The following is a 24,579-nucleotide window of genomic DNA, read 5'->3' as shown; positions in this document are numbered from 1 at the left end:
GTTGGTTTATTCATGCCCAAGAGCCCCAGTCTAGAGTATCCAGCATGCAGAGGTCACATGGGGGTGGACATTTTCCAGACCACTTCCTCTTCATGATCCTTCCTAAGAGCAGTTCCTGCCTGTGGTTTAGTACCAAAGGGCTGGTCTTACATAAGGGTGTCATTAAAAGCTGTCTGTAGTTTTGTTTTTCCATACAGGGCACAAGTCGAAAGTACACACGGTAGGGCGATATCCACCTGCTTTTTTCAGCTGTGCGCACCTTTTTCTTTTTTTAATGTAGTAATAAAAAAGCACTGCTTCGTTCCTGATATTAATGGTTTTGCGCATGTTCGGCCGTTGTGAACAGTGGAAGAACTGGGATGAGAAGGTGGGATTTCAATCAAGGTGGTCAGGTTCCCAAGACCACAAAAAAGTGTGATCAAAACATTTTCAAAAGGTCTCATGTTGAGATTTGACGCTCCAGGGAATATTTCAAAATAGAGTCGTGGGATTAAAAGGTTCTCATCTTTTATACGTTGTCAGCAACATCTTCATAGGGAAATCTTCTCTGCAATATAATGTTTCAGTTGTTGATGAATAATTTTCTGAATGGCAAATACGTTTTCCTGTGCAATTTAGAGGAGTATGAAAGTCCAACTGAATGAAATGTGCATATTTCACTTTAAGATATGTACACTTCCTGTGATGTTACTTCCCAAAGTGCATGTTACTGAGTCCCGCCACTTTTTAGTTTTGGCTATTAGGTGGCGCTGAAAGCACTACCTTTAAGCTAAATACATTGTCCTAAAAATAAGAGCATTAACACAAGAGCTTCAAATAGGGGCTTTGAACGTGGGTCTGTAATGCTTTTCAATGCAGATGACATATACGGATGGATTTCTGTTGTTTGGCTATCGGTTCAGCCCATTTATTTAACACCCATCTCTAAGTCAAATCTATATGATTTTCCACCCATTCCGACCCATCAAAACCACACCCCTTTTGCACTCTTTACCTGCATTTATATTGTGTGCTGAATTTGGGGACCTTTTTGACTTCCAAAATGGCAGCTGCCATATGTTAGTGTTAATACACAGTTGTTTGACTTGATTGATGATTTTAAAAACAATTACTAAAGCTTTTAAGTTATGTGACAAATTTTAATGTATTTTCTATTAAAAATAACCAAGTTACTGTTATAGTTACATTTTTTGTTTAAATGTATTTCAAAATATGCATGAACTTGCTTGTGGCTGTCTAGTGTTTTCTGCTGTAAGTAGTACCTAATTGGATAAGCTATATGTTAGTGATGTCTGTAGGGTGTGATTGGTTCTGCAGTATGTTATTTTCTCGACAAGTCGGCAAGGTCGGCATTTTAATTGTCACAAATTTTGCTGCAATGTAGTTATTCGAATACCAAAATGAAAGTGTGACAAATCTGGGTTTGAAATGAGCGATGGTGCAAATGCAAAATTAAAAGCCTTTTTCTCATCCTCACGACAAACTTGCAAATGGTTGCCGAGAGCTATGAGTGCTAGTGGCACAAGAGGGGCGATGCTGCAGGCTGGGACTGGGAGCTGCTTCTGCACACAGCAAATGCTATGTCCGGGGCCAACACACTTTGTGAAGTGCAGCCTTGTACCAGAGGGCGGCGCTGCAGGGGAAACTTGGTCCTGGCCATCCGGAGGTGCTGTGCACTGCCTGGTAATGTAAAGAGCAGCAAGGTTGTGTGTGGGGAGCAGGTAGGGAGCGCAGCAGAATTAAAATGCCTGCTGTGTGCAGGCTTCCTCTGCGAGCCTGTGTCCCTGCCCTCTGGGCACACCTTCTGCAGGAGCTGTTTGGACAAAGAACCTCTGGCAATGGAAAAAGAAGTTGCGAGGGGTGAGCTCAGCACACTGCAGTACATGGGGCAGAGCCAAGCAACAACTGGACAAAGTGACAGTGGTGAAAAGGCCCTAGTGGAGCCACAGGCAGCTGGAAGCCTTGCTCATGTGGGCCTGCCCTGTGAGCGAAGCCTTGCTCCTGAGGGACTGGGTTGCATTAGGAACAAGGCCTCCACCGTGGTCTTGATAGTGCAGGAAAGCCAGTCCATGCTGGAATGAGCACCGCTTGAGATCTCGCCAGCCAGGACCCAGAAATAAGTCCTGCCTCAGCATCACCGTAGATCCTATGCCCACAGTGCAAAAAGTCTGTGAATGCACATATTGTTCACTCCTTTTGCACCAACATGGTGGTTCTCAGCCACCTGCTGACTAAGTGGTTACCCAAGTGGGTGAAGGCCCAGCCAATCAGACACAAAGAGAACGCTATGTATAAGCAGAAGGAACGTGCAGCCACCCTGCAGAAATGCAATGAGCCGTTACGCATTGGTACATAAGGGGGTTCACATTTTCTAAATATGGAGCCAATGGTTATTTTAAAATCTAATATACATAGCCTGAAGATGGACAGGATCCTCTGTGGATTATGTCTTTGCTGTTAGGATTTGTGTCTAACAGACGCTCACATTAAATACATCTGGCTTGGCCGTTCAGTATTACTAGTGTTAATATTGGACCATAGTAAGATCTGTAACTTAAAGAAGACTAAGGAATCTGCAAATGACATTGTGTAATATCCATAATATTCAAGTCTAAACATTCATGTTAGAATTTCTGAAAAGCTGTCAGAATGTCACATCTGGTGAGCCAAAAAGGATTTTGCTAACACCAACATACCAAAAGTTAGGAGGAAAATCTTGATTGAGATATCTGCATAAATCTGAGAATCAAATAGAAATTTGAGGTAAGATGTAAAATGGTACCCATGTTCCGCCCACTGAATGCCAGATGTTTATAAATATAGTTTTGCCGTAAATGAGAAAATACTGTAGCTTTGCACCAGTAGGCCTTACAGTCATCAAACAAGGCTTATGTGATTTCCTGAAAAATATAGTATAAATAAATGCTGGCATATGTGGCATAATATGATGAGAAAGGGCATTTGCAATAATGCGAGATTTTATGTGCTAAATCCAGATTCCACCCCCTGTGCTAGTTAGATGATGGATGGGGCATCCTCCCTTGGCTTCCCGGAAAACACCCATTTTCTCTGGACCTGTAGGCCCACAGATGGGAGGGAACCCTTGACCATTGCCCTATCAATTGTGCGAGAAAGATGACACATCTATGATGTCATTTGCCTTATAAATAGGTCACTCCACCTCAAATAAGGGCTTTCCCCACCAGATCTCGAGGTGTGCTGCTGACCAAATTTGGAACCATCCTTGCAGAGTTGGGCCTAACTCTTGGAGAGAAGCTTTTGGAGGACAGAGAGAGGCCTTGACTGACCCCTTGGTTGTTCCTGAAGTGAGTCCTTGTGCTCCATTAGTGTCCATCAATCCCTCTCTTGTAAGTATATACATCCCCAACAATAGATTAAATAAGCCCTATCTTCTTTAGCATTGCCATAGAGATTCCCCCATGGAAAATCCCCTATCTTATTTGTTTGTGTAATTCAGTCATTTTCCTATTGAAAACGTTTTACTTATTTGTGCATAGTAGTAACTCTCCCATTGACAAATCCTGTGTTTGCTTGTGCATTTAAGTCAGTTTTCCATTGAACAAAATCATCTCTTATTTGCCTGTTGATTGTAGTACTTTGTTCCACTTGAAAGTCCTTTGTGCGCCTGTATATTTAATACATTTTCCTCTGGGAGAATTCTTTGCGTGTCTGTGCAATTCAGTCACTTTCCCAGGAAAGAATCCTCTGTTGCTTGTGTAGATCCTTAATATGTTTTGCTCATTAAATCAATTAATTCCCACATTTATTTCACGGGATAGGGACAGTTGGAATTCGAAACCAACACTCCCTTCCCAGTATCTTGTGGGTCATTAGAAGTATAAAGTGCTTTCCCAAAGAATTAAATTCATTATGAGCTACAATTTGTCTGTGTGTTTAAATTGTGTGTTACCCAGCAAATTTCTATTTACATCTGTCATTTTCAACCCAAACTGATTTTATTATTGGGATTAATTCCTTGGTCCAATGTCTACTTATGTGCCTCTGTCATTGTAACTGAAAACCGTGTTTCCTATGTGAGTTCCCCATTGCTTAAAGCATGCCTGCCATTCACAGCCTAAGAAAACGAGTGTCATTTGTATTTTCGTTTTTCTAAACATTTTGCGTAACCTTTTAAAAAACGTTTTTCCTAGTCTATCCCTCTTCCCCTACTATATTCTGACAACAGATTTATCATTGCATTCCCTTTGATTTTTTTTTCATGTGTTGCATGCACTAAAATTGAGTTTCCTGTTGTTTGCTAGCTAGTCTGTTCTGAAGCCCTATTTGTCTCCTAAAAGCAAGCAGCATGAAGTGGCCTTGTGTGCTGTCCCCTAGCAGTTGTCCTAATAAAGTAAAGACCAATTTACCTGGTGCAGAAAACAAATTGTCCCATTTATTGCTGTTCCCATATTGTTTCTGAAAACCCCATTTTAAAACTGATTTTAACCTGGGGTTCCCAGTCCTTGCCACTGCCATCCCTTCAAACCTGACAAGCGTAGTATAGGTTTAGGGGTGCGGAGGAGGGTGAGGGTTTCTGGAACTCCAGAGTATTTTGTGTGTGCATGCACTTTCTGTGGGTTGCATTCATTTACATGCTGTTTTGAACTGTTGATTGTAGTGGTGTCATCAGTAAAGCAAATCCGTGTGCCATTTGACTAAGAATACCCTGAAGCTTGTGTTGCCATCCCCTGGTGCTCATTGTAACTGTTTATTAAATCTTCCATATAAATAATAAATAAATAAAATATTAATTTATAACACACCCGCCTGGTTCCTGGTCTACTGTGACTCGGGGTGTGTGTGGAGGTTGGGTGCAAGACAGGTTGGAGGCCTCCTTAAACAAAGAATCTGATTGTAAAAATAAAAAGCAGTTTTATTGTGCGCCACATTCATTCCAGAGGAAAGAGATCCCTGACTTGCTTGTGCTGCATAATAATATATTGTGACATGGTAATATATCTACCCCCACCCATGCACACCTACCCCCTCTAGCTCTCTATCCCCACCCAACCTATACCCTCTATTCCCTCACCCTACCTTCTCTCTCAACCCCCTCTCCTCCTTCCTCTGACACTCTCACTTTATTTCTTACCCTCTCACTCTTTCTCACTCATATTTTCTTTTGCTCATCATCGATCGCATCTTCTATCAATGGCTTCCTCCCTTGCTCTATTCCTCTTCTCATTCTCTGGCACACCGCCACACCCCTCATTGCACCCTCCTTTAAAACTTTGCACTCTCCTCCTTGCACCCTGGTGCCTGTGAACGCATAATGCAAAAAATGGTGGTAAACACCAAAACTGTTGCGTTGCCAATTCTTGTTCTCTTAGGACTTTTACCCTGCTAGAAATGCTTTAAATCAATACATATCGGCATTACAAAACATTGCTTAAACAGTATCTTAGTTTATTTTTTAACACGCTGGGCAGTCCGAGGGGTGAACTGATACTAAGTGAGAAAGATAAGGCTGGAGACCAAGCATGGCTTGTATTGTTATGAATAGACATGGGCCTGTCCTCAATGGCGCTGATGCCATACCCCTTGTCACATTGTATTTTCCAATAAAAGGAAGGAACACTTCCTCCCACGTGCTCAGACAATTGGGCCAATGTGTTGGCTGCAGAAATGTTGGGTAATACTTGTTAGCAGTGCTTCTGGTTACTGGGACATGAAATTGTGAACACATGAACAGCCTGTTTCAGTTCTCTTTGCTGCTTCTGAATATTGCTTAAAGTGCCTTGCTATGCTAATTGTCATGCCAGCTACAACATGGCACACTCAACTAGGATGGCCACCTTTACCAAATTGTTAGGCAGGACACTTCACAAACGAAGGCACCAGATTCTGTGCATCGTCAGAGTGCCCCTCTTTTACCACATATTTCCTTTTTGGGTAACATAAGTGGAAAATTGCATTTAACAAATGCACATCACAACAAAAACAAACAATGTGAAAGTCAACACTATGGGTTGTATGTAGGCACTGGATGGGAATTTTCAAGGCACTGCTTGGCAGTAAGGTTGTAACAGGTGCAACCAGGGCATGGCAGTGACTGGCGAATGTTGGCCTAATACCTGTACAAGAGTCAAACACTGGGCTTTAACAATGCTTGGTTTTAACAGGAATTCAGTGCAAGGAACAGTTGCAAGGTCAGTCTACTCACTCACCTTTTCACTCACCCCCAGAAGCTCAATCATTCCTTCATGCCGTGTAGTTCAACTACGCCCACTAATACACTAGATGGGGTTGGGTTGAAAGAGGTCATAATGTCGCTGGAAGGGCTGTTCCACAGCAGCAACTTTCCAGCATTGCTGTCTTGAGCAGGTGGCATATTTGAGGGGTGGAATATACCGAGGTTGGGTCTTTTTCTCTGACCCCTTTACCTGTCAGTGTCGGCCCCCCAAGTCCTGACTATGCCCTGTCCTGCACCTCTAAAAGGACATTCTTGCGAGAGTGAACCCTTCCTCCTCTCCTCGCCTGACACTGCCAGCCCCCATCCAGGAAGTGGAATGGACGCTTCCCTCGGGCCCAGAGGAAGTATAGCCCTGGGCAATTACACAGTTCTCTCTAGTTGTATTAAGGGACTCTAGAAATTGATGCAAGTTTGTAATTGCACTTCTTGCTTGTCCACATAACCACACAATTGACCCGGAGAAAGGAAGAACCCCAACTTAAACCCGCTGCATGGGTTCCCCCAAAGCACACTTTAATCCACTTACCGTGAGTCCCCTTTGGGCACCTTCACCCTGCTATTCACAAGGTCTAAACGCCATTTCAAGCCACTAAAACAGCCAACATTAACCCCTGATCCAGAAACGTTCCTCACACGTATTATCCACATTGGTGAAAGCTGTAATTAGCCTGCATGTCTGTTGTGCAATGCTGTAATGCAGGGTCCAGCTCCCTCTCTCTGTCCACCTGCCTCTCCCTATCCCTGCCCGTAGCCCTCTGAATGCCTGTGTCCTTCCAAGTGTACCGTTCTAAGTCTATCCACAGTCGTGTGCCCTAGCTATGCATCCCCGTGCTGCATAGCGCTCCACTGCTTCCCACCTGGGTGCGTGCTGTATGAAACCTGTGCAGGCACATGCTGCTTTATTTATTTATTTATTTATTTATTATTATTGTCTACGGTTAAATGAACTAGTCTCTACGGTTAAATAAACTAGTCAACCTTTAAAATATTTCGAATTACACATGGAAAAGAGGAAGACATATATAAAAGAAAAATCATACATTATAACACAAACAATGTAGTTTAGTTTAGTTTAGTTTATTATTTGATAATGTGCTCCAAACCCTGGGGTAGCCGGGCGCAACGCAAACAAGAATATTTAAGCTTGGTTACATACATTAGTTACAGTACATGATTATTACAGTATTTACAGTACATATATTCGAGATATAGGTGTAACACATCACAATGAAAGAAGAGAGATGGTCTGAGGAACACATTTCTGGAGGATCATAATAGTTACAAACAGAAGTCCGGATCAAGTGCCGGGGAACAGTTTAATGGGCGTCATTGGTCAGAGCCAGCTTTTCACGTTACATCTGAATCTAGAGTAGGGCTGATCAGCTCTTAGTGCCATGGGAAGAGCATTCCAGGCACGAGCAGCTCTGACAGGGAAGCTAGCCCCACCCGCTTTAGTTAGTCTAAATCTGGGAGTTTCTAGTAAGAGATGGTTAGAAGCTCTAGTGTGGTGATTGGAGACTTTTCTGGTCAATCTAGCAGTGATATATGCGGGCGCGGTATTGTTCAGTCCTTTGTAGGTGAGAAATACCGTCTTGAGGAGAATTCTGTCACTAATTTTTAACCAGTGGTGGTCTTTCCTGATATCAGATATATGCTCTCTATGGGGTATGTCCAAGGCTGCTCTAAGAGCATTGTTCTGTAGTATTTCCAATGTGTTTATGATAGTTTTGTTAGCACCTGCATATAGTGTGTTGCAATAGTCCAATTTAGACATTATTAAAGCATTGGCTAGTGTGATGCAGTTAGTTTTAGAGAGGTAGGGTCTACAGGCCCTGATCAATTTGCAGGTGTATGAGCCAGGGAATTGACTTGTTTTTTGAGGGATAATGTGGAATCAAGGTAGAAGCCCAGTGTTTTTACCTCTGTTACCACCTTGATTACGTTTCCGTCTATATTAAAGGCAGAGTAACTGGGGCTTTTTTGATTTGATTTTGATGGGGCTTACGTTTTTTGAGATTGGAGTTGGAACTCAGGATCAGTATCTCAGTTTTGTCATCATTCAGGCAGAGGCCGTGAGAGGCCATCCATGCCTGAATGAGGAAGTAAATCTTGTTTACTAGAGCTATGTCTTCGACAAAGTTACCAGAAAGTGGTATGAGGATCTGCGTGTCATCCGCATAATTAGTATAGGTGACCGACCCCCATTCTGTCAAGTTAGTCAAAGAGGGGCTTAGTGAAGTTATTATACATTGTTGGGGAGACACATGAACCCTGTGGGATGCCACAGGTGATTTGTATTGGGTCCACTGAGGCTAAGGGTGAGAACACTCTCATCATACGGTTGGCTAGGAAGGATTGTACCCAGGCTATAGCTTCACTTGAGAAATGGGCAGCAGACGCTAGATGTTTGCATAACACTGCATGGTCCACCAGGTCAAAGGCCGCCGATAAGTCAAGGAGGAGGAGCATAGCTGTTTTACCTTTATCCTTCAACTGGTCGATTTGTGTCTTGAGGTCGATTAGGGCAGTTTCAGTACCGTGTAGTGGTCTGAATCCAGATTGGCGTGCTCCTAGTAGTTGGCTCGTCTCCAGATAGTTTTGGATCGGGAGGTAGGCTACTCGGTCAATCATTTTGAGGAGGAAAGGGACCGTGGTGATGAGCCTATAATTAGTTGGGATCGCCGGGTCAGGGTCTGTTTTTTGAGGAGAGGTAGTACCCAGGATTCTTTAAGGTTTGTAGGCACAGTACTTGAATTGAAGGAGGCATTAATTAGCTTGGAAATGAAGGGAGCTAAATCTCTAGCTGCGTCCTTGATAACTTGTGCCTGGCAACTGTCGCCCTGGCAATTCGAAGGTTTCAGAGATGATATAACCTTTACAGTTTCCAGTATGGAAATATTGGTGAACCTGAATGTTTTGCTGCTACTTGGTGTAGCTATACAAGGTATATCAGTCAAAGGGGTAGTCTGTGTTCCTGTGGAACTCAAGGAGACTTTCTTCTTGGCAATTTTGGACTGTAGAGTTATTATTTTATTTGCTAAGGCATTTTGGATGCTGGTGCACCATTGTTTGTCCTTGGGGACATTATCAGCAGGAGCAATCGGGTTTTCCATTTCCCGGAGGATGGAGAAGAGTTCTTTGGACTTAGAGTTGGCTTTACTGATTCTATCATTAAATGTGTTTTTTTTGGCTTGGATTATTTCTTTCTTGTATTTGTTTGCCAGGTTAACAAGTAGAGTTTTATTCTCAGCTGAGGGTGAGTGCCTCCAGATAGCTTGAAGCTTTCGTTTTTGGAACCGTAGTTCTTTGAGATGGGGGTGAACCATGAATTAAGGTGTGAATCGTGTTTGCTTTTACGTAATTTGACTGGGGTAATAATATCCAGCGCATTGGACATAGTATTGTTAAATGTTTCGACTAGCGTATTTGGGTCAGAGTTATTTGCGCTAGCGCTGAGAGTTAGTAGGAGGAGAGGGAGTAGTTTATCAGCAGTCATTTCTTTTTTACTTCTGGTTAGCAGGGGGGGTGCTATTTCACAAGTATCTAGTTTTGGAGTCTCTATAGTAGATGAGAAACAAATAAGGTGGTGGTCGGACCACGTTTGTGGGCTAATATTAGAGATGGTAGTTGTGCAGTTCAGGTTAGCTACCCAGTCTAGGGTGCGTCCTTTTATGTGTATGGGAGCTAAGACTTTTTGGGTAAGGCCATGTTTGACTAAAATAGATTGGATAGATTGGGCCTGTTTGTCTGCAACATCATTGAATCCCAGGTTAAAGTCACCTAGTAATAGGAGCTGGGTGGAATCTTTGATGTTGTTGGTAAGGAGGCTTGAGAGGTCTTCCTCAAAGTTACCTAGAGGGTCTGGTGGTCTGTATACAAGGAGAATAGTTAGTGTACTATTATTGGATATGGGTAGTTTAGCTGAAAGTAGTTCACAGGATTTGATTGCTGGTGGTGGGGTAAGTCTTAATGCTAACTTAGTTTTGGCAATGATAGCCAGGCCGCCTCCTCTAGAGTTGGGCCTATCGACTCCGAGTATATTGTAGTTGTCTGGTATGGCAATCATAAGTGCCGGACCTGCAGTATCGTGGAGCCAAGTCTCTGAGACAGCCATAAAGTCTAGGTTGTCCATAGCAAGGATGTCGGCAATTTCCGTGTTATGTGCTATGAGGGACCTCGCGTTGATGAGGGCACCTGAAAGGGTAGGATTTGTATTTCTTTCTTGGGTAGGTCTTAGTTTGTGGTGCTTGGATCTCTTTTGGTTGTAAAGAGAATATGTCTGTGTTTTAGGCAGTCTTTCAGCAGCTGTGGCAGATGGGTTAGGGTCAGAGGCAGTTAGGGTTGGTATGAAGACCAATGGGCTAGTTCTTTTGTTTTTAAGATCGAAAAGTCGTGGCAGCCTAGCTCTGAGACGGGTGTTTCTCTCCTGCAGCTTGCACGGTATGGAGCTAGTATAGGCCATTATAGTGGTGGTTATTAGAGTAGCCCAGAGTAGGCAACAAAATGTATATATAAGGTGAGTCTTAGTGGTGCGCATGATAGGTTATTATGTGGTCACGCCTGCCTTATATAAGAAGGTGCTGCATAGGTGTTAGTTATAGGTGCTGGGCATAGGTAACATTAGTACTAACATGTCAAAAACTCTGTGGTAGCCAGATACTGAGTTAGGCTGCAAGGGATGGCTGGCATGCAGTTTACACTGGCAGTTAGTACAGACTTACAATGTACTGGCTTACAAACACAGGCTAACGGTAGGTACAACAGGTCTGGTAGGATATATAGGTACCGAGGCTAGAATGGTCTATGATGACATAGTTGCTCTCCGAGGAGTCTGGCCGACGGCTAGGCTGTTCGGAGGGGCATGACCATATGGGTGTCAACAGGTACAATATTAGCCAATAGGCAGTAGCCAGGCAGCTCAGAGGTCTATAATGCCATAGATGGAGGTAGTCAAAATGGCTAACTACATAGTAGGTCTCTGTGAACGTGAAAATTAGTATATGCAACACAAATGCAGTTGTTACAATACTGTTGTAATTCCAGTGCCTGTCCACATAGTGTAGCCCAAGTCGACAAGGATAGTAATCAACAAAAGTCCCTTCTCCAGAATAATGGCAAAAAGGAGATACGATTATATATTTCTGGTAGTTTGTCCCCAAAGAATTATGGTGTTATACAGTAGAATAGGTATTAGCATACAGTGTTTAACGCTGAATATGCTAAATGCAAGTTGTGTTGGTATACATAGTTACTAGATAGACCTTTAACTGAATGTCAGGCATGGATGCAGGCGGGGTTGTTTGCAGTGACAATCATAATGGTGACAGTACAGGTGACTACTAGCGAGGATACAAGTTATGCAGGCTAGTAATGGGGAGAGTGTTCACTCGATGTAGCAAGCTGTCGGAGCCGCTAAAGAAAATGGTCATTAAGGCAGTATCTAGGAATGCGCGGTACACCTTAGGATGTAAATGAACAGTAAATTACTGGTAAAATCAGATAAATCGTAAATCACTCTGAAGCGAATGTCTCACTCAATAGGTTGCTTTGTATGTACAATTGAGAAAAAGCAAAAAGAATTTCAGAACTAAATAGCACATAAAAACACATCACACATCCCTATAGATATACAAATCATTTTTCAAAATGAACACATTTTCAAATGCATCCTTCCTAAAGCACTCCAAAGAAACTCATAATCCTGAAAGTGTAGAAAATCATTAAATATCTATATTTTAAAACGTTCCTATCATCATAAGAGCAATTCTTCCACGCTAACTCCCTTAAAACTAATATAATAATAACCCCACAAATACGATGCATGCCCCTGCTACAGATTTCAATGGTACCCCACACAAATGCTGGTAAGATAGCTCAGCGAGTTGAGTGCTCGCTGTTGCGATCTGAGCATGATCTGCAGGTCGCAGGTTCGAATCCCGTCAATGCCAACTTAGCCTTTCAGCCTCTCACCCTTCCGAGGTCGATAAATGGGTACCAATTTCGGTTGGGTGATATTGTATGCAAATAGGTGCTCTGTAAAGCGCTTTGGATTAAGGCGCTATATAAATAACACATCATTATCATTTTAAATAAACAATCTTAAAAGGCTATTCAGAATGGCTCAATTCATCGCTTATTCAGGTTTTGTATAAACTTTAAGACAATTGATAAAGCCCCACACTGATAAGCCTTTGTTTTATGTAGACTTACAAACTTTTCCCAAATTAGATCATTGTAATGACATGCTGTTTTAGTGTTTTCGATGCTACACCAGTGTTTTCAAAACAAACTAACTCCCATGGAGCACTGCGCTTCCATACGACACTTAGAACTAGAACTAGAAAGCCATACCCACAGGCTGGGACTGGCCTACAGGGCAATAAGCCCAGGGCCGAACCAAAAACACAAAATACTGGTGTGGGCTAGTTTTTTGGGTCCAAATGGTCCACTTTTCTGGCCAATGTGGGCCAATTTGATGAGTTCATTCACTCTGCGGCTAGTAGTTTTGACCAGTGTTGCTGAATAAATGTTCTTTAAAATGCACAATTTGCACCACACAGTATCAAAAAGCTCCTGCTTGGTTACTATTCAAACAGTGTCACAAAAGGAGTCAATTGCCGTTTGCAACTGGGCACCACATTTTCATTGTTGCCCGTGACAATTTTATGGCCCAGTCCGACCGTGCATACCCGTGGTGGTGGAGAGCTTTACAAATGTCCCGTTAACATAGCATAACCTTTCTGTTATGGCTGGCGCAAGAACCAATCGGATGCATTTTTCCTCAGTGCATGATGTACGAAAGGCAGACTCAAACGTCCGAACCACGGCAAAAGCATTGTTTCTCGGGAGGATAGCTCAGGGGCCACCTTAAAAGCAAGACGAGGCGGAGCAACACACGTTCGATCCCCGGGTCCGCGCTTCCTGCTTCGAAACATCTGGGTATAAAACGTGTAATAAATAACCAATTATATACTTTATTCTGTACATTTTATTGGTCCAAGCCACCTTAGGCTCAGTGAGTGATTGGGGCCCTGGAACACCACAAGCCAGGGAGAATCACAACACAATGGTGCAACAAAAAAAAAGAGTGGAAACGGGACACAGGGATGAAACGTTTCGACTGCACTCCCAAATTCTGACCATAACTGCTGGGGGCCACATAAAGCCTACACTGCACCCCTAACAAGTCAGAAGACAACAGAGTTAAATAACGCATCTTCCTCTCGACCAACAGGAGCCTGGCGTGGTCTGGGGAGTTTGCTAGAAAGGCAGGCGTGTTACCGGACAGCAATGGCTGCACGTTAGAGTGTGGCTACCCGGGTGCTCCCAACAGGCGTGTCCAGAGAGTGGCCTGGGGTGGGCACCTGCTACCCTGGAATCTGATTGGCCACCCCAGGTGCCACCCCATTATCCTAAACTATGATCATTGTGTGTGTGTGCCATCATGCCTATTGCCACCACTGCATAAGTCAGTGTCCCACTTGGGCCACAACAGTCAAACGAGTCTGGAAACGCCACTGCTGCTTGGCTGCATTGGATTGCCATTGGGGAAATGCGAGCAATGGTTTCTGACAGGTTACCAAGACCCGGTGCTGTGATAGTGCACTTGGGTGCGGGGGATTCAGTGCCGGCAAAAAAAAAGGTCTACCCAGATTCACAGGAGTCCACTTACACTCTTCATTTATTTGAGTGCACCTGGACCTCGCCGATGTGGAAGCCGGGATTCGAACCGTGATCGTGTGACTCGGTGGGCAGACACTCACCCACAAGGACGCACCTATTAAAATGGTACTCTGCAGGAAATCAGGCAAATTTAAATACAGCTTCTACATCATAGAAAACTGATTCTAAAGAAGCTACCCTAGTTGTTGCACGTTTAACTAGAGAAAAGTGGAATGACCATCTTTCAAAACACATATAAAGGATGGTAAAGGGTCAGTCATAATATAAATTCCTTAGTTTATTAACAAATCGAAGTCTAAAAGCGTAGAGACCTACGACATGAAATCATATATATCAAAAACTTAAAAAGTGGACAACGTGAAGCCTATTGATCCTTAAACAGTTTCATTATTTCTGTTCAAATCGCCCTGTTTTGAAAAAGGGTGATGTTAATAACCTATTATGAGTGACGTTTACAATAAATATACGACAAAAAAAGCCCTCACAACACAGTGTAGCCGTGTTGTTCTGATTGCAACCCTCTTGGATTAATCCATTCTTAGGTTATATAGTTCAAGGCTGTCTTCAGGACACATAGAGCCTCATCACGACTTTGGTGGTAACCCTTAAATCCGGCGGTCGCGCTATTACCGCCGGATTTAAGGGTCCGCCAAATCAGGACTTCGGCAGATTTCGCCCCAGCTCTTGGCTGGGGGGAAATCCGCCAAAAATGTGCGCTATTACCGCCAGCGGGAAATCCGCCGGCGGTAAGAGCACGATTTTTCCCCATTGAGCCCAATGGGGAATGGGGCATTCCCGAATGGGCTTAATGGGGAATTACATTACCGCCGAACTTGTGATCCGGCGCTATTAGCGCCGGGGAGTTCGGCAGTAGGGCTAATACCACCAGCGGTAATACCGCCGGCGTTACTGCCAAAGTCGTGATCAGGCCCATAATCTCTTAGTTGGATGAACGTTATTCACTTTAAGGATTCTTGGGTTTTATACACTGGACAAGCACATCAAAAAACAAATACAACAATGTTTAAATACTGACCCATGTATCATGTTCATCATTTTTTCACTTTTTGCCCAATACATTCTTCTAGTACCATATAGTTTTCGTACACAACACACAACCTATTCGTTTTTTAAGTTCACTTATTTTTTATTTAATGTATTTCAAATACAGTTCTTTTTCATTTAATTTCATACATGCAGTTATTCAGTGCATACATGTACCATGTCGACAGTCATGACATTTATCAATCATTTTAGCCATCAATTAAATGCATCTGTACACCATCTTGTGCCAACAACCTTGGTTCTTTCCTCCATGCCGCAAGGAAAACCATTCGCCGGTATTATGAGGTTACTTGTCATACAAGTGCTGGTCAAACCTTTCATCGCAGCACAACTATTTCCATCTCACATTCTCAATTGTTACACTGTATGCTTGGCATGCAACATTATAGGAAATGTCCCTCCGTGGGTTTATTTTCCAGGTGTTCTTAATTAATCTTCTGAGAGGCAAATGTTTCTGTGACGCGCAGGGGTTGGAGAGTGAGAACATTCCCCCCTCAACACCTGCAGCCCCACTCCAGTCAAGCGGGGATCCCACAGCAAAAACAATCCGTTCCCAGCATTGGGAGAAACGGCATGGTGGGTGAGGGTAGGTGGCCAGTTTGTTAACGCAAGCCATGAAAACAGCTGTGGTGGGCAAATGTCTTCCCGCAGCTGACGGTTCGATGGTCAACGATAATAGCAAGGTAAAAGAAGGGTGCACAGGGTTGTGGGAAGATCATGAACACCCCACAAGGCGACAACACAGAAAAGCTGAGGTTCATTCAACACAGCATAACATTTGAGGAGCACCTACACAGAGACGGAGTGTGCCCTTCTGCCATGGGGAACAAACAACAAACCGCAAGCACTTCACTACACCACAACAACGAAACAAACCACACATAGCCTCGCCGAACAGCACATGGCGGCTACCAACCGAAAAACACACCCACGCTCAGCGAATGGTGTAAACCGAAGTGAAGCTGCCAAGTTTCACCCGCTCGGTCCTACTAACTGCTTTACAGATCTGCTAGAGCGCCATGAAACCACAAAGGTGGAAACAGTACGCGGTATCAGAACCTACCACCATAACATGGGCACGGTGGTGGTAATTTGCATCATTATAGGGTTCATAAAAACAATGATTTGTGGTGAGGTCAGAGGGGGGTAACCCAGTAGGCCTTCTTTGCCCAGTGGTATTGGTTGCCCACAGTGGTTGTCCCAGTCCATTATTAATGCTGCACCAGTTTGCCCCCACTGGCAGTGGGAGGTTGTACTCACTAGTAATGTCTGCCGGCAGAAAGAATGGGTATGGTTCTGAGGAAAGTCCATGGGAGAGGGGAACACTGGCGGCTGGGCCAGATTCTAATACCACGGTAAACGCATATGGCCTGGCTCAGACATTTAATGTGTGGGTGAGTTGCTAATGGGTTTTGTGCCAATGTATGGGAGGTGGCATAGAGCCCAGTTGGTCCTTAACCTCGCTGGTTTATGTAGGAAGAAGACAATGGGCAGATTTGCAAAAAGTTTTACAATGCCGCAATCCCATTGAGAAATGCTTTGTACATCAGCTCCAATAAGTTGTATGAATTTCACTGCCATAAACATGTTTATATTTAATGCATAAACATTTGTTAATGTAATAAATCTGTAACCACAACACATGGTTTTTCAAATAAGCAACTTATGTCCAGAGTCATTAGACGCCGGGCCTGGATCGTTCGCCCCTTTGAGGACTACTATCTCCGGTCTAGACATACACGTGCCCGCTATACAAATGCCTTTCACCATTTATTGTATGCCGGGAGGATAGCTCAGGGGCAACACGCTTGCCTTGGAAGCAAGATGATGCAGAGCAACACAGGGCCGATCCCCGGGTCCGTGCTTAGAAACCCCTGGGTATTAAGCGCGTTATAAATAAACAATTACAATTACAGGCTCGGACTGGCCTATCAGGCAATAAGCCAGTGCCCAAACAAAAAAATGCAAAATGCTGGTGTGGGCCGTTTTTATTTGGTTAAAGTGGGTCATTTTTTTGGCAGATGCGGGCCTGTTTGATACGTTAATTCACTATGCAGCTAATAGTTTTGGCCATTGTTACTGAATGAAAATTCTTCAAAATGTACAATTTGCATCACATTTGATCAAAAACCCCACCCTTGGGTACTATACAAACAGCTTGTCACAAAAGGAAGGAATTGCCATTGGCAACTGCGGGCCTCGTTTTCATTGGTGCCCAAGACAATTTGATGCCCCAGTCCGACCCCAATTACATGGTATTATAAGTATCAGTGTACGTATCACACTAGCCAGAGAGCAAACAGCAACACACATAAACAGGAGTAAAACAACCACTGATAACTACACACAGTTGCCCTTTTAAGCCATGACTTTGACCGACACTTTAATATGACCCTCACACGTGAGAGCAAAGCTGGGTCTCAACTTCTCCATTTGTTTAATGGAGTCTCACCCTGGAAACTATTTTTTCTGTTAACACGTTAAGAGCAATGGGTGTGTTTGTCCTGAACTCCCATTAGGAATAATTGTAGGCTCCAACCACTTCCGCGTGTAACTACCTTTTGGTGCAAAACGTTCATAGCTCACTTTTGCACTTAACACATATTCTATACACTGGAAGTCGTGCTACACGTCGACGAGCGCCCGGGATCACACGAAAGTAAATTAAGCCAACCACTCTATGCCATCATGCAGACATACACCCCTCACCCCATTAAAAGGCTGAATTATTGCTAAACATGATGATGCTGTGCAGGTCATCAAACCAGCGACTTACAGGCTGTAAATGGATTTAAGCAGCGTGTGCATTGACACACTGAACTGCTTTACACAATTTCCCATTGTGCAGATATGTGCTGATCAGACTATGGGCCTTATTCACAGAACATATAGCAAAGCAAAGTGACTTTGCACTGCCAAAAATACACGTTGCACCGGGCCTAATTCACAGAGCGGGGCAAAGGGCCTTTGCACTGCAAAAGTATTCTTTGCACCACGCTAAATGGCCCTACTTCATAAAAATGTGCTACAACTGTGCTACTTAGTTCTTTTTTGTGTGAATTAGGCCCATTAAGTGTGCTGTAAAGAGTACGTTTGCGGTGCAAAGTGACTGTGCTTTTCATGCTTTTCAAAAATTCACTTTTCACCTCTCTGTGAATTAGGCCCGGTAGAAAGTGTTTTTTGGCAGTGCAAAGTCCCTTTACTCCGCTCTAAACGTTCCATGAATTAGGCCTATGGTCCCAATTTACATAATTTTTTGCACGGTTCAAAGTGACTTTGCACTAGTGAAAAGTGACTTTGCACTGCCGACAAAAACCGTGATTCATGGAACTGTGCAAAGTTTATTTTTGCAGTGCAAAGTCAGGGCAAAGTCATGCTTGTACTGCAAAACTGGCTCGGCACTGCAAAAATACACTTTTGCACAGTTCCATGTATCAGTGTGTGTGTCAGCAGCGTAAAGTCACTTTTCAGCCATGCAAAGTCACTTTGAAATGTGCAAAAAATAACATGAATGGGGCCCGTGTTTTTAAGCGTTGCATTTAAGGGTTGGGGGCGAGGAGAGTCGCTGTCTGTCTTTCTGAACGCGCTGCTGCTGAGAACTCAGACGTGAGTGGGCAATGAAAGCGGCTCAGGGTGCCTTTGCCCCAGGGTGGTATGCAAATAGCATTCTCCCGGGGGAAACGAGTGGGTGTCCAGAGCGCCCACCTGACTGGCGCGTGAATCATGTTAGTCTACAGGTGCAAAAAGGAAAAGTTATGTTAGCATGCAATACAATGTGTAACGTATTGCATGTGCAAGTTAAGTTTGTTTGCCACTATTTTGCAGGTGTTTTGCCTAGCGCCAATATTATGACTTTGCACTGCCGACACAAACGCTGATTCATTTTGTAGTGCAAAAATGAGTATGCGCCGACTTTGTCCAGACATTGCACTCCAGAAAATAGACTTTACACGTTTCCATGAATCAGGGTGTGTGTCGGCACTGCAGAGCCACTTTTCACCAGTGCAAATTCACTTTGAACTGGGCAAATATTCCATGAATCGGGCACTATATGTCTTTCGGCCGGTTCACTGCGCTTTGAGACACGAGTGAACGCACTGGTTGGGCCACATCCTGTGATGTTTGGTCCTTTTAGTGATGTTATATTGTGCTGTGCTTTTGACTTGCCAATGTAGCCGGAAGCCCGAGCACGCTTCCTTAAATGTGCAGTTGAAAAATAGGTCGCGTGGTTTGCACGCTATTTATTTGCATTTTTTAAAGCGCTCACACAGCCCGGGGGCATCAAGGCGCTGAACCCGGGGATTGAACCTGTGTTGCTTCGTGTTGTCTTGTTTCCAAGGCGAGCACGTTGCCGCTGAGCCATCCTCCCGGGACATCCCACCACGTTCACGGTCTAACGTTCATTGTTTGGATGCAGAACAAGTGAGACAGCGAAGAAACTGCTGACCTTCTCGCGCAGTCATGTTCCTAGAAGGCGCCCCTCCGTGAGGCCAAGAATGGCCGGGAGCAGGGTCCCCAATGCAGAGTCATAATGATGAGGCACACATCCCACGACAACAAGTGGCCTAGCTCTGAACGATCTCTTAAGAAGAGATGTGTACTGTTATGACACCCAGTTTGTCAACCCGATTAGAATGGACGGCTATTTCAGTCTGCCGGGGTTCAATTTTGAGTCCTGCAAGGAGAGAGCTGCAGCAGGAGCTCAGCCAACTGAGCTATGTTGTTCCGATTGACTATCAATAGACAATGAAGAGAGTCGGGGGCCACCCGCTCCGGCTGAGGAAGTGCTGCGCTTTCGGGCTGACACACTCATTCCCGCTTCGCCGAACGAACACTTTTATTGCCTCGGCACCCTCTTTGGAGGGATTCGGGAACCCCTTTCATTGAGAGGATGACGTCCCTACCCCCTTTCGCCCCCCACCCTATAATTCCCTGAACTCCCCTGACGCTGCGCTGAGTCCTTTATTGACCCGGGCCAGCACGGAGTGTGCCGCACGTGCCAGACGCCACCAGCGACTTTCCAAGATGTACTGCCATTTGGAGAAATAAAACATGAACATTTTTGGGGGGTGTTTATTCAGCATTTCCAAGCACCGATTTCAAACGAACACCGGAACCAGGCGCTATAGGACGTGCCAACAACTTAAATAAACACGATTGAACAATAATACAGTAAATATATTCACGCCTAGTGCACCGCGATGGATATTTAGACAATCTCCCTCTTTTACCCCATAATGTCTCTTAATGAGAGCCGTTCATATAGGCCACGCTACACAGACTCTTGACGTTTTGGCCATAGCGGCTATCGCTACTCATTTTATAAAGCTAGGGGGGCGTCCAAACGGCTCTCTCATCCTTGTGGGGGAGATGTACCTGTAACCTGCATTCTAAAAGCTGAGGTCTACACAGCAAGTACATTAACTATCTGAGCTACTTAACTGTGTGTGGAACCCATAGGCAGTAGTTTGGGCATAGAACTTTGCTGTGGGACGTTAACCCTCGTCGTGTGTAGATGGAACCTATGGTGTGCAGTTTAGTGGCTGGTCCATGCAGTAGTCACATTCACCCACTGAGCTATCCAATCAGAACTGAAACCGTTGGCTCGCAGTATGCGTGCAGGTCTGTGAAGGCGCTCCAGCCAGCGGGCACTGCACAGTCTTTCAGAGTGTCACCCACGAGCCACAACCATACAAGCGCGTGTCCTAAGCTCGCGTGTCGTGTGGGAGAATTATAGCAAAGCATGTTTCTGCAACATAACAGCACACCTACAAAAACACCATGTCAACTAGTAACCGGGAACGATATGTCCGGACGCTGCACGTTAGCCACCCACAGGAGAATGCTCGGCGTTTTACTGCCCCATTGCCCCACCCCCCACCCCATCCCCGGACCCCCTGCGTCATGTGCCCCACGCTGTTCCTTGTAGTTCGTAATCCGCACACAGAGGACCCCCGGAGCAGAGGGGTGGGTATACAGCAACAGCATGACACATGACTGACTCTGTCCCGGCCCCGGTAAAAAAAAAAAAACAAGGGCACTGGCGCCACCACGCCAGAAACCCAACTACTTCCTTACAGCCACCCTGCCAGTGTGGGGGAAGGGGCGCCGTTTCGAGCCAATCCCGGAGACTTACCGGTGTCCCGGAACATGGGCGGGACGGTGCTGGAAGTCAGGGTCCAGAAGACAACTTGCAGCAGCCAGCACAGGCGCCGGGGCGGCGCGGCACTCATGGTCCCTCCGCCGGGCACTCATAAGCCGAGGCCGGGGCCCGCCAGGGCGCGAGGAAGGGGTCGCCTCATGCGGGGAGCGGCTCCTCCCGTCCCGGCCGGCCCTCTTTCTTTCTTCCCGAGGCGGCGAGTCCTGGATTCCAGCACTGGCTGCTGCCTCCGAGTCCTGCGTGTGTCTGAGTGACTCACGGCTGAGCAGGGGAAACAGGAAATCTTCAACTTCGCAAACAGCTGGCCCACAACTTTTAGGTCGAACACACTTTTTTTCTCCCTTTCTTACACAGAAAACCTCACCCCTTCCTGTCATCTCTCCAGGGCCGGCCTTTTTTTCAGAGCCAGTCCCACTTTCTGGACGTCGATGCCTGCACACACGATTCCACTGCCTGCGCTGTGCATTTTTGAGATGCCTGGAGCTGCGACGTGAGCTCTTAAGCTTTTAGGCACTTCAAGGCACGAGGTGTTCGCTTAGAGCACTATGATACCAATTAATCGTGCACAGAGCGCTCACTTTAGTGACCTGTTGTCTCATTACATAATCTTTGCACCGTGCAAGTAGCATTGTGAACGGCAATAGCACAGGGCAAACTAATTCTAGTTAACTACACATTTGTTTAATGTTTTATTTCTCACTAGGACTTTTTTTTGCTCCAGTGCTCATAGCATTCAAAATTCCACGTGCACTGGTGTAAAGTTTCTGTAATCAGTAACTGGCGCAGCATGTCCTCTTTTAAGTACATATCTCTTCAATTCGCTTTTGCAATACATCCTGCTTTTGCGTTAGGGCTAATACAATGTACATTTGAATTGTACTGGCGTAACATTTCTGTAGTGAGTAACTGGCGCAGATTGTCCTAGTTTAAGTACATATATTGTATTGCATTTTCCCATTAGGGCATGTTTAGCCCTAGTGATAGTGCTCTGCAAAATGGCACTTGCACTGGTGCAAAGTTTCTCTAATGAGATCGCCTGCATTGCTTAACTTGTGAGGTTGTTTGCAAGGGCTCACACTGTCAAAGACTCACTTTAATTATGAAGTGCTGATAGTGCTTCCATCAACCCCAATGAACAGGTGTGAGCTGTAGTGTAACCGCAACTATGTCAACACTGTGGGAAGCAGCTATGGGTGGTGGCAGCAGTGGAAGGGAATTCACAGGTGTGCTAGAAAATATTTGTGTCCTTGCACTTATTTATTTTTTAATTACCACTGATCACAAGGGACTATTGCACTGGTGCAAATATTCTGTGATTGGACTCTAGGTGAGGTCATGTCAGAGGGACACTCTGGGGCTTTCAAATAACAGTTTAGGCCCTGATTCAGATCGCGTGTTCCAATCGGGTTTTGACATTACATATTTCTGCTGTGAATTAGGCCTTAAAGCGTTTTGGGAGTTGTACTCACGATTAACACAAATTGAACTATTGTGACATAAGTACCAGAAACCTGGCCTGTACATGACATGATGAAATCTGTACACCTTTCACACACCACAAACTGAATGGTCTCTTTACACTGCATTACTACCAAACGTTTAATTAAAACATCTTTATTGCACAAAAGTACCAGGTGCATGTCTTCTTTCTTGTAGGATTTTCCTAACTCTCTTGGGAAAGAGAAGCTGCTTTTGTGCCCTTCCTCAAGGCTAAACATACTGATTTATTTATTTATTTATTTATTCATTCATTTATTTATTTAGTTTCAAAGAAACTTTACAAAGAAAACACTAAAAACACAATAGCAGTAAAAACACAGTATATCAAATCCATTATGCCATTAAAACAGATACAATATACAATGTATAATACAATCAAACCATCATGCATTTGCCAGGGTATTAAAAACCACTAAGTACATTACCAGCAACTTCATTCAGACGATACATTAAAGTATTTTACACTATCTAAACGTTTTTTAATAGTTAACCACACGTGATAAATTTCAATATGAACTTTTTGGCTATCCGTGTTGAGACAATAGGGCCAGAAATGATCACTCCTAATGTAATCCAAATTATAAACAAATGGTCCCAACCACTTCATATATTCTGGCCCCAATGTCCCACATTCGGTAAGAACATGTTTGGCTTCTCTGGGCATTACTTATTATGACACAACCGACAATATCTATCTTTTTTTGGGAGGCCCAACTGTGGACCCATTACTGTTAGTATCTGTAAATGATGTATCCTCAGCCTTAGCCTAAATGCCTGCATACCCCTATTAGGGCATTGTCTAAGGTAGACTTGAAGCTGCAGATACTTATGCATAACATTTGTCATACAGGCATAACTCTGTAAGGACCCCACATGCCTATAATTTGCCAACCAATCCCACTGTCTTACCTTTTTGGAGAAAACCCTCTTCTGTATAGCGTATGGTGATCCCTAGTAAAGCCTGGAAACCATCCTATATCATTAAATAGGGCATTCACTAACGGACCAAAACTTTCTTTACCATAGAGCGGGGCAGCCAGGATGCTGAGCAATTGACATCTGAGATTGGTGTGTGTTTAGATGTATAGCAACCCATGTCTTCTCAGCAATTCTCCTTTAAGAGAAGTGTGATGCTGGAAATGCATCAGAGGGACAGGGCCTCTGATTCCTTGTCCTTTACTGCTTTTTATCGTGTGTTCTGTCGTGTTTTCTGCCCAGGAGTCCATGTGGGACTCCTGGCAGTGCAGCTCTCTCTTTTGGTTTGGTGAACAGACCCATGGGATACCCTTATGGCACCCATGGGTAGGGGTACAACCCTGTGCCCCTAGTGTATGTTTTTTGGGCACCTGTGGGTGGCCCACAGAGCAGGGTATGGGCTGGTGGCAGCTCCATGCTGAATTTGACAGGTGCTCTGGGTGTCCTCCATTTTGGGATACCCAGGCCCTGCCATTGGGATCAGTTGATTCCTGATAGAAAACAAGATGGCCCCTGTGGCCTCTTGCTTTCTATTGCCTGTTATCTTGTTTTTCCCAAAGTCCTGGGAAGCCCTGACTCTGTCCCTTCCCCCTGACTGGCTGTTGGGTGGAAGGTCCATATATGGTGTTGTTGTGAAGGCCCAGCTAGACTGACTGGAGCCTTCCCATTGACTGTATGTTGTGGGTACCTCCTGAGGGTGGGACCTGGGTGAATGGAGTGGGTGACCAATATACACTCCTTGTTGTGGTTGTCTGGTTTCTGGCATGTGAGACAAAGACTGAGACAGCCCTGCCCGAAACTGGCCTGAATGCAGTGTGTAGTGTTGAATGGCTGGGTACTTGACCCAATCCACATTCCTTGTTGTGAGTGTCTGAAAGGGAGGAGTGTGGCCTGAATGCACTGTGTGCCTGATTGGCTGACTGACTGCATGAATGCCCTTCTGTGTGATTGGCTGCTGTGTGTGTGCCAGCAGTGTGGTTGA

General features: G+C 44.6%; 1 protein-coding gene across 1 annotated transcript in view; it reads right to left on the bottom strand.

The window, feature by feature from the left end:
• The window catches only part of TGFBR2 (transforming growth factor beta receptor 2), a 248,507-nt gene extending 227,003 nt beyond the window's left edge, over positions 1–21,504 (bottom strand). Inside the window, exon 1 of the mRNA XM_069648799.1 lies at positions 21,099–21,504. Coding sequence (XP_069504900.1) covers positions 21,099–21,195 — 97 coding nt within the window. The 5' untranslated portion in view covers positions 21,196–21,504. The remainder of the gene's footprint in view (positions 1–21,098) is intronic.
• Between the last annotated feature and the right edge of the window lie 3,075 nt (positions 21,505–24,579).

Source organism: Ambystoma mexicanum, chromosome 2q (assembly GCF_040938575.1).
Source record: "Ambystoma mexicanum isolate Mex_15411 chromosome 2q, UKY_AmexF1_1, whole genome shotgun sequence".
NCBI classification, from domain to species: domain Eukaryota; kingdom Metazoa; phylum Chordata; class Amphibia; order Caudata; family Ambystomatidae; genus Ambystoma; species Ambystoma mexicanum.
This window is presented reverse-complemented; position numbering and strand designations above follow the sequence as displayed.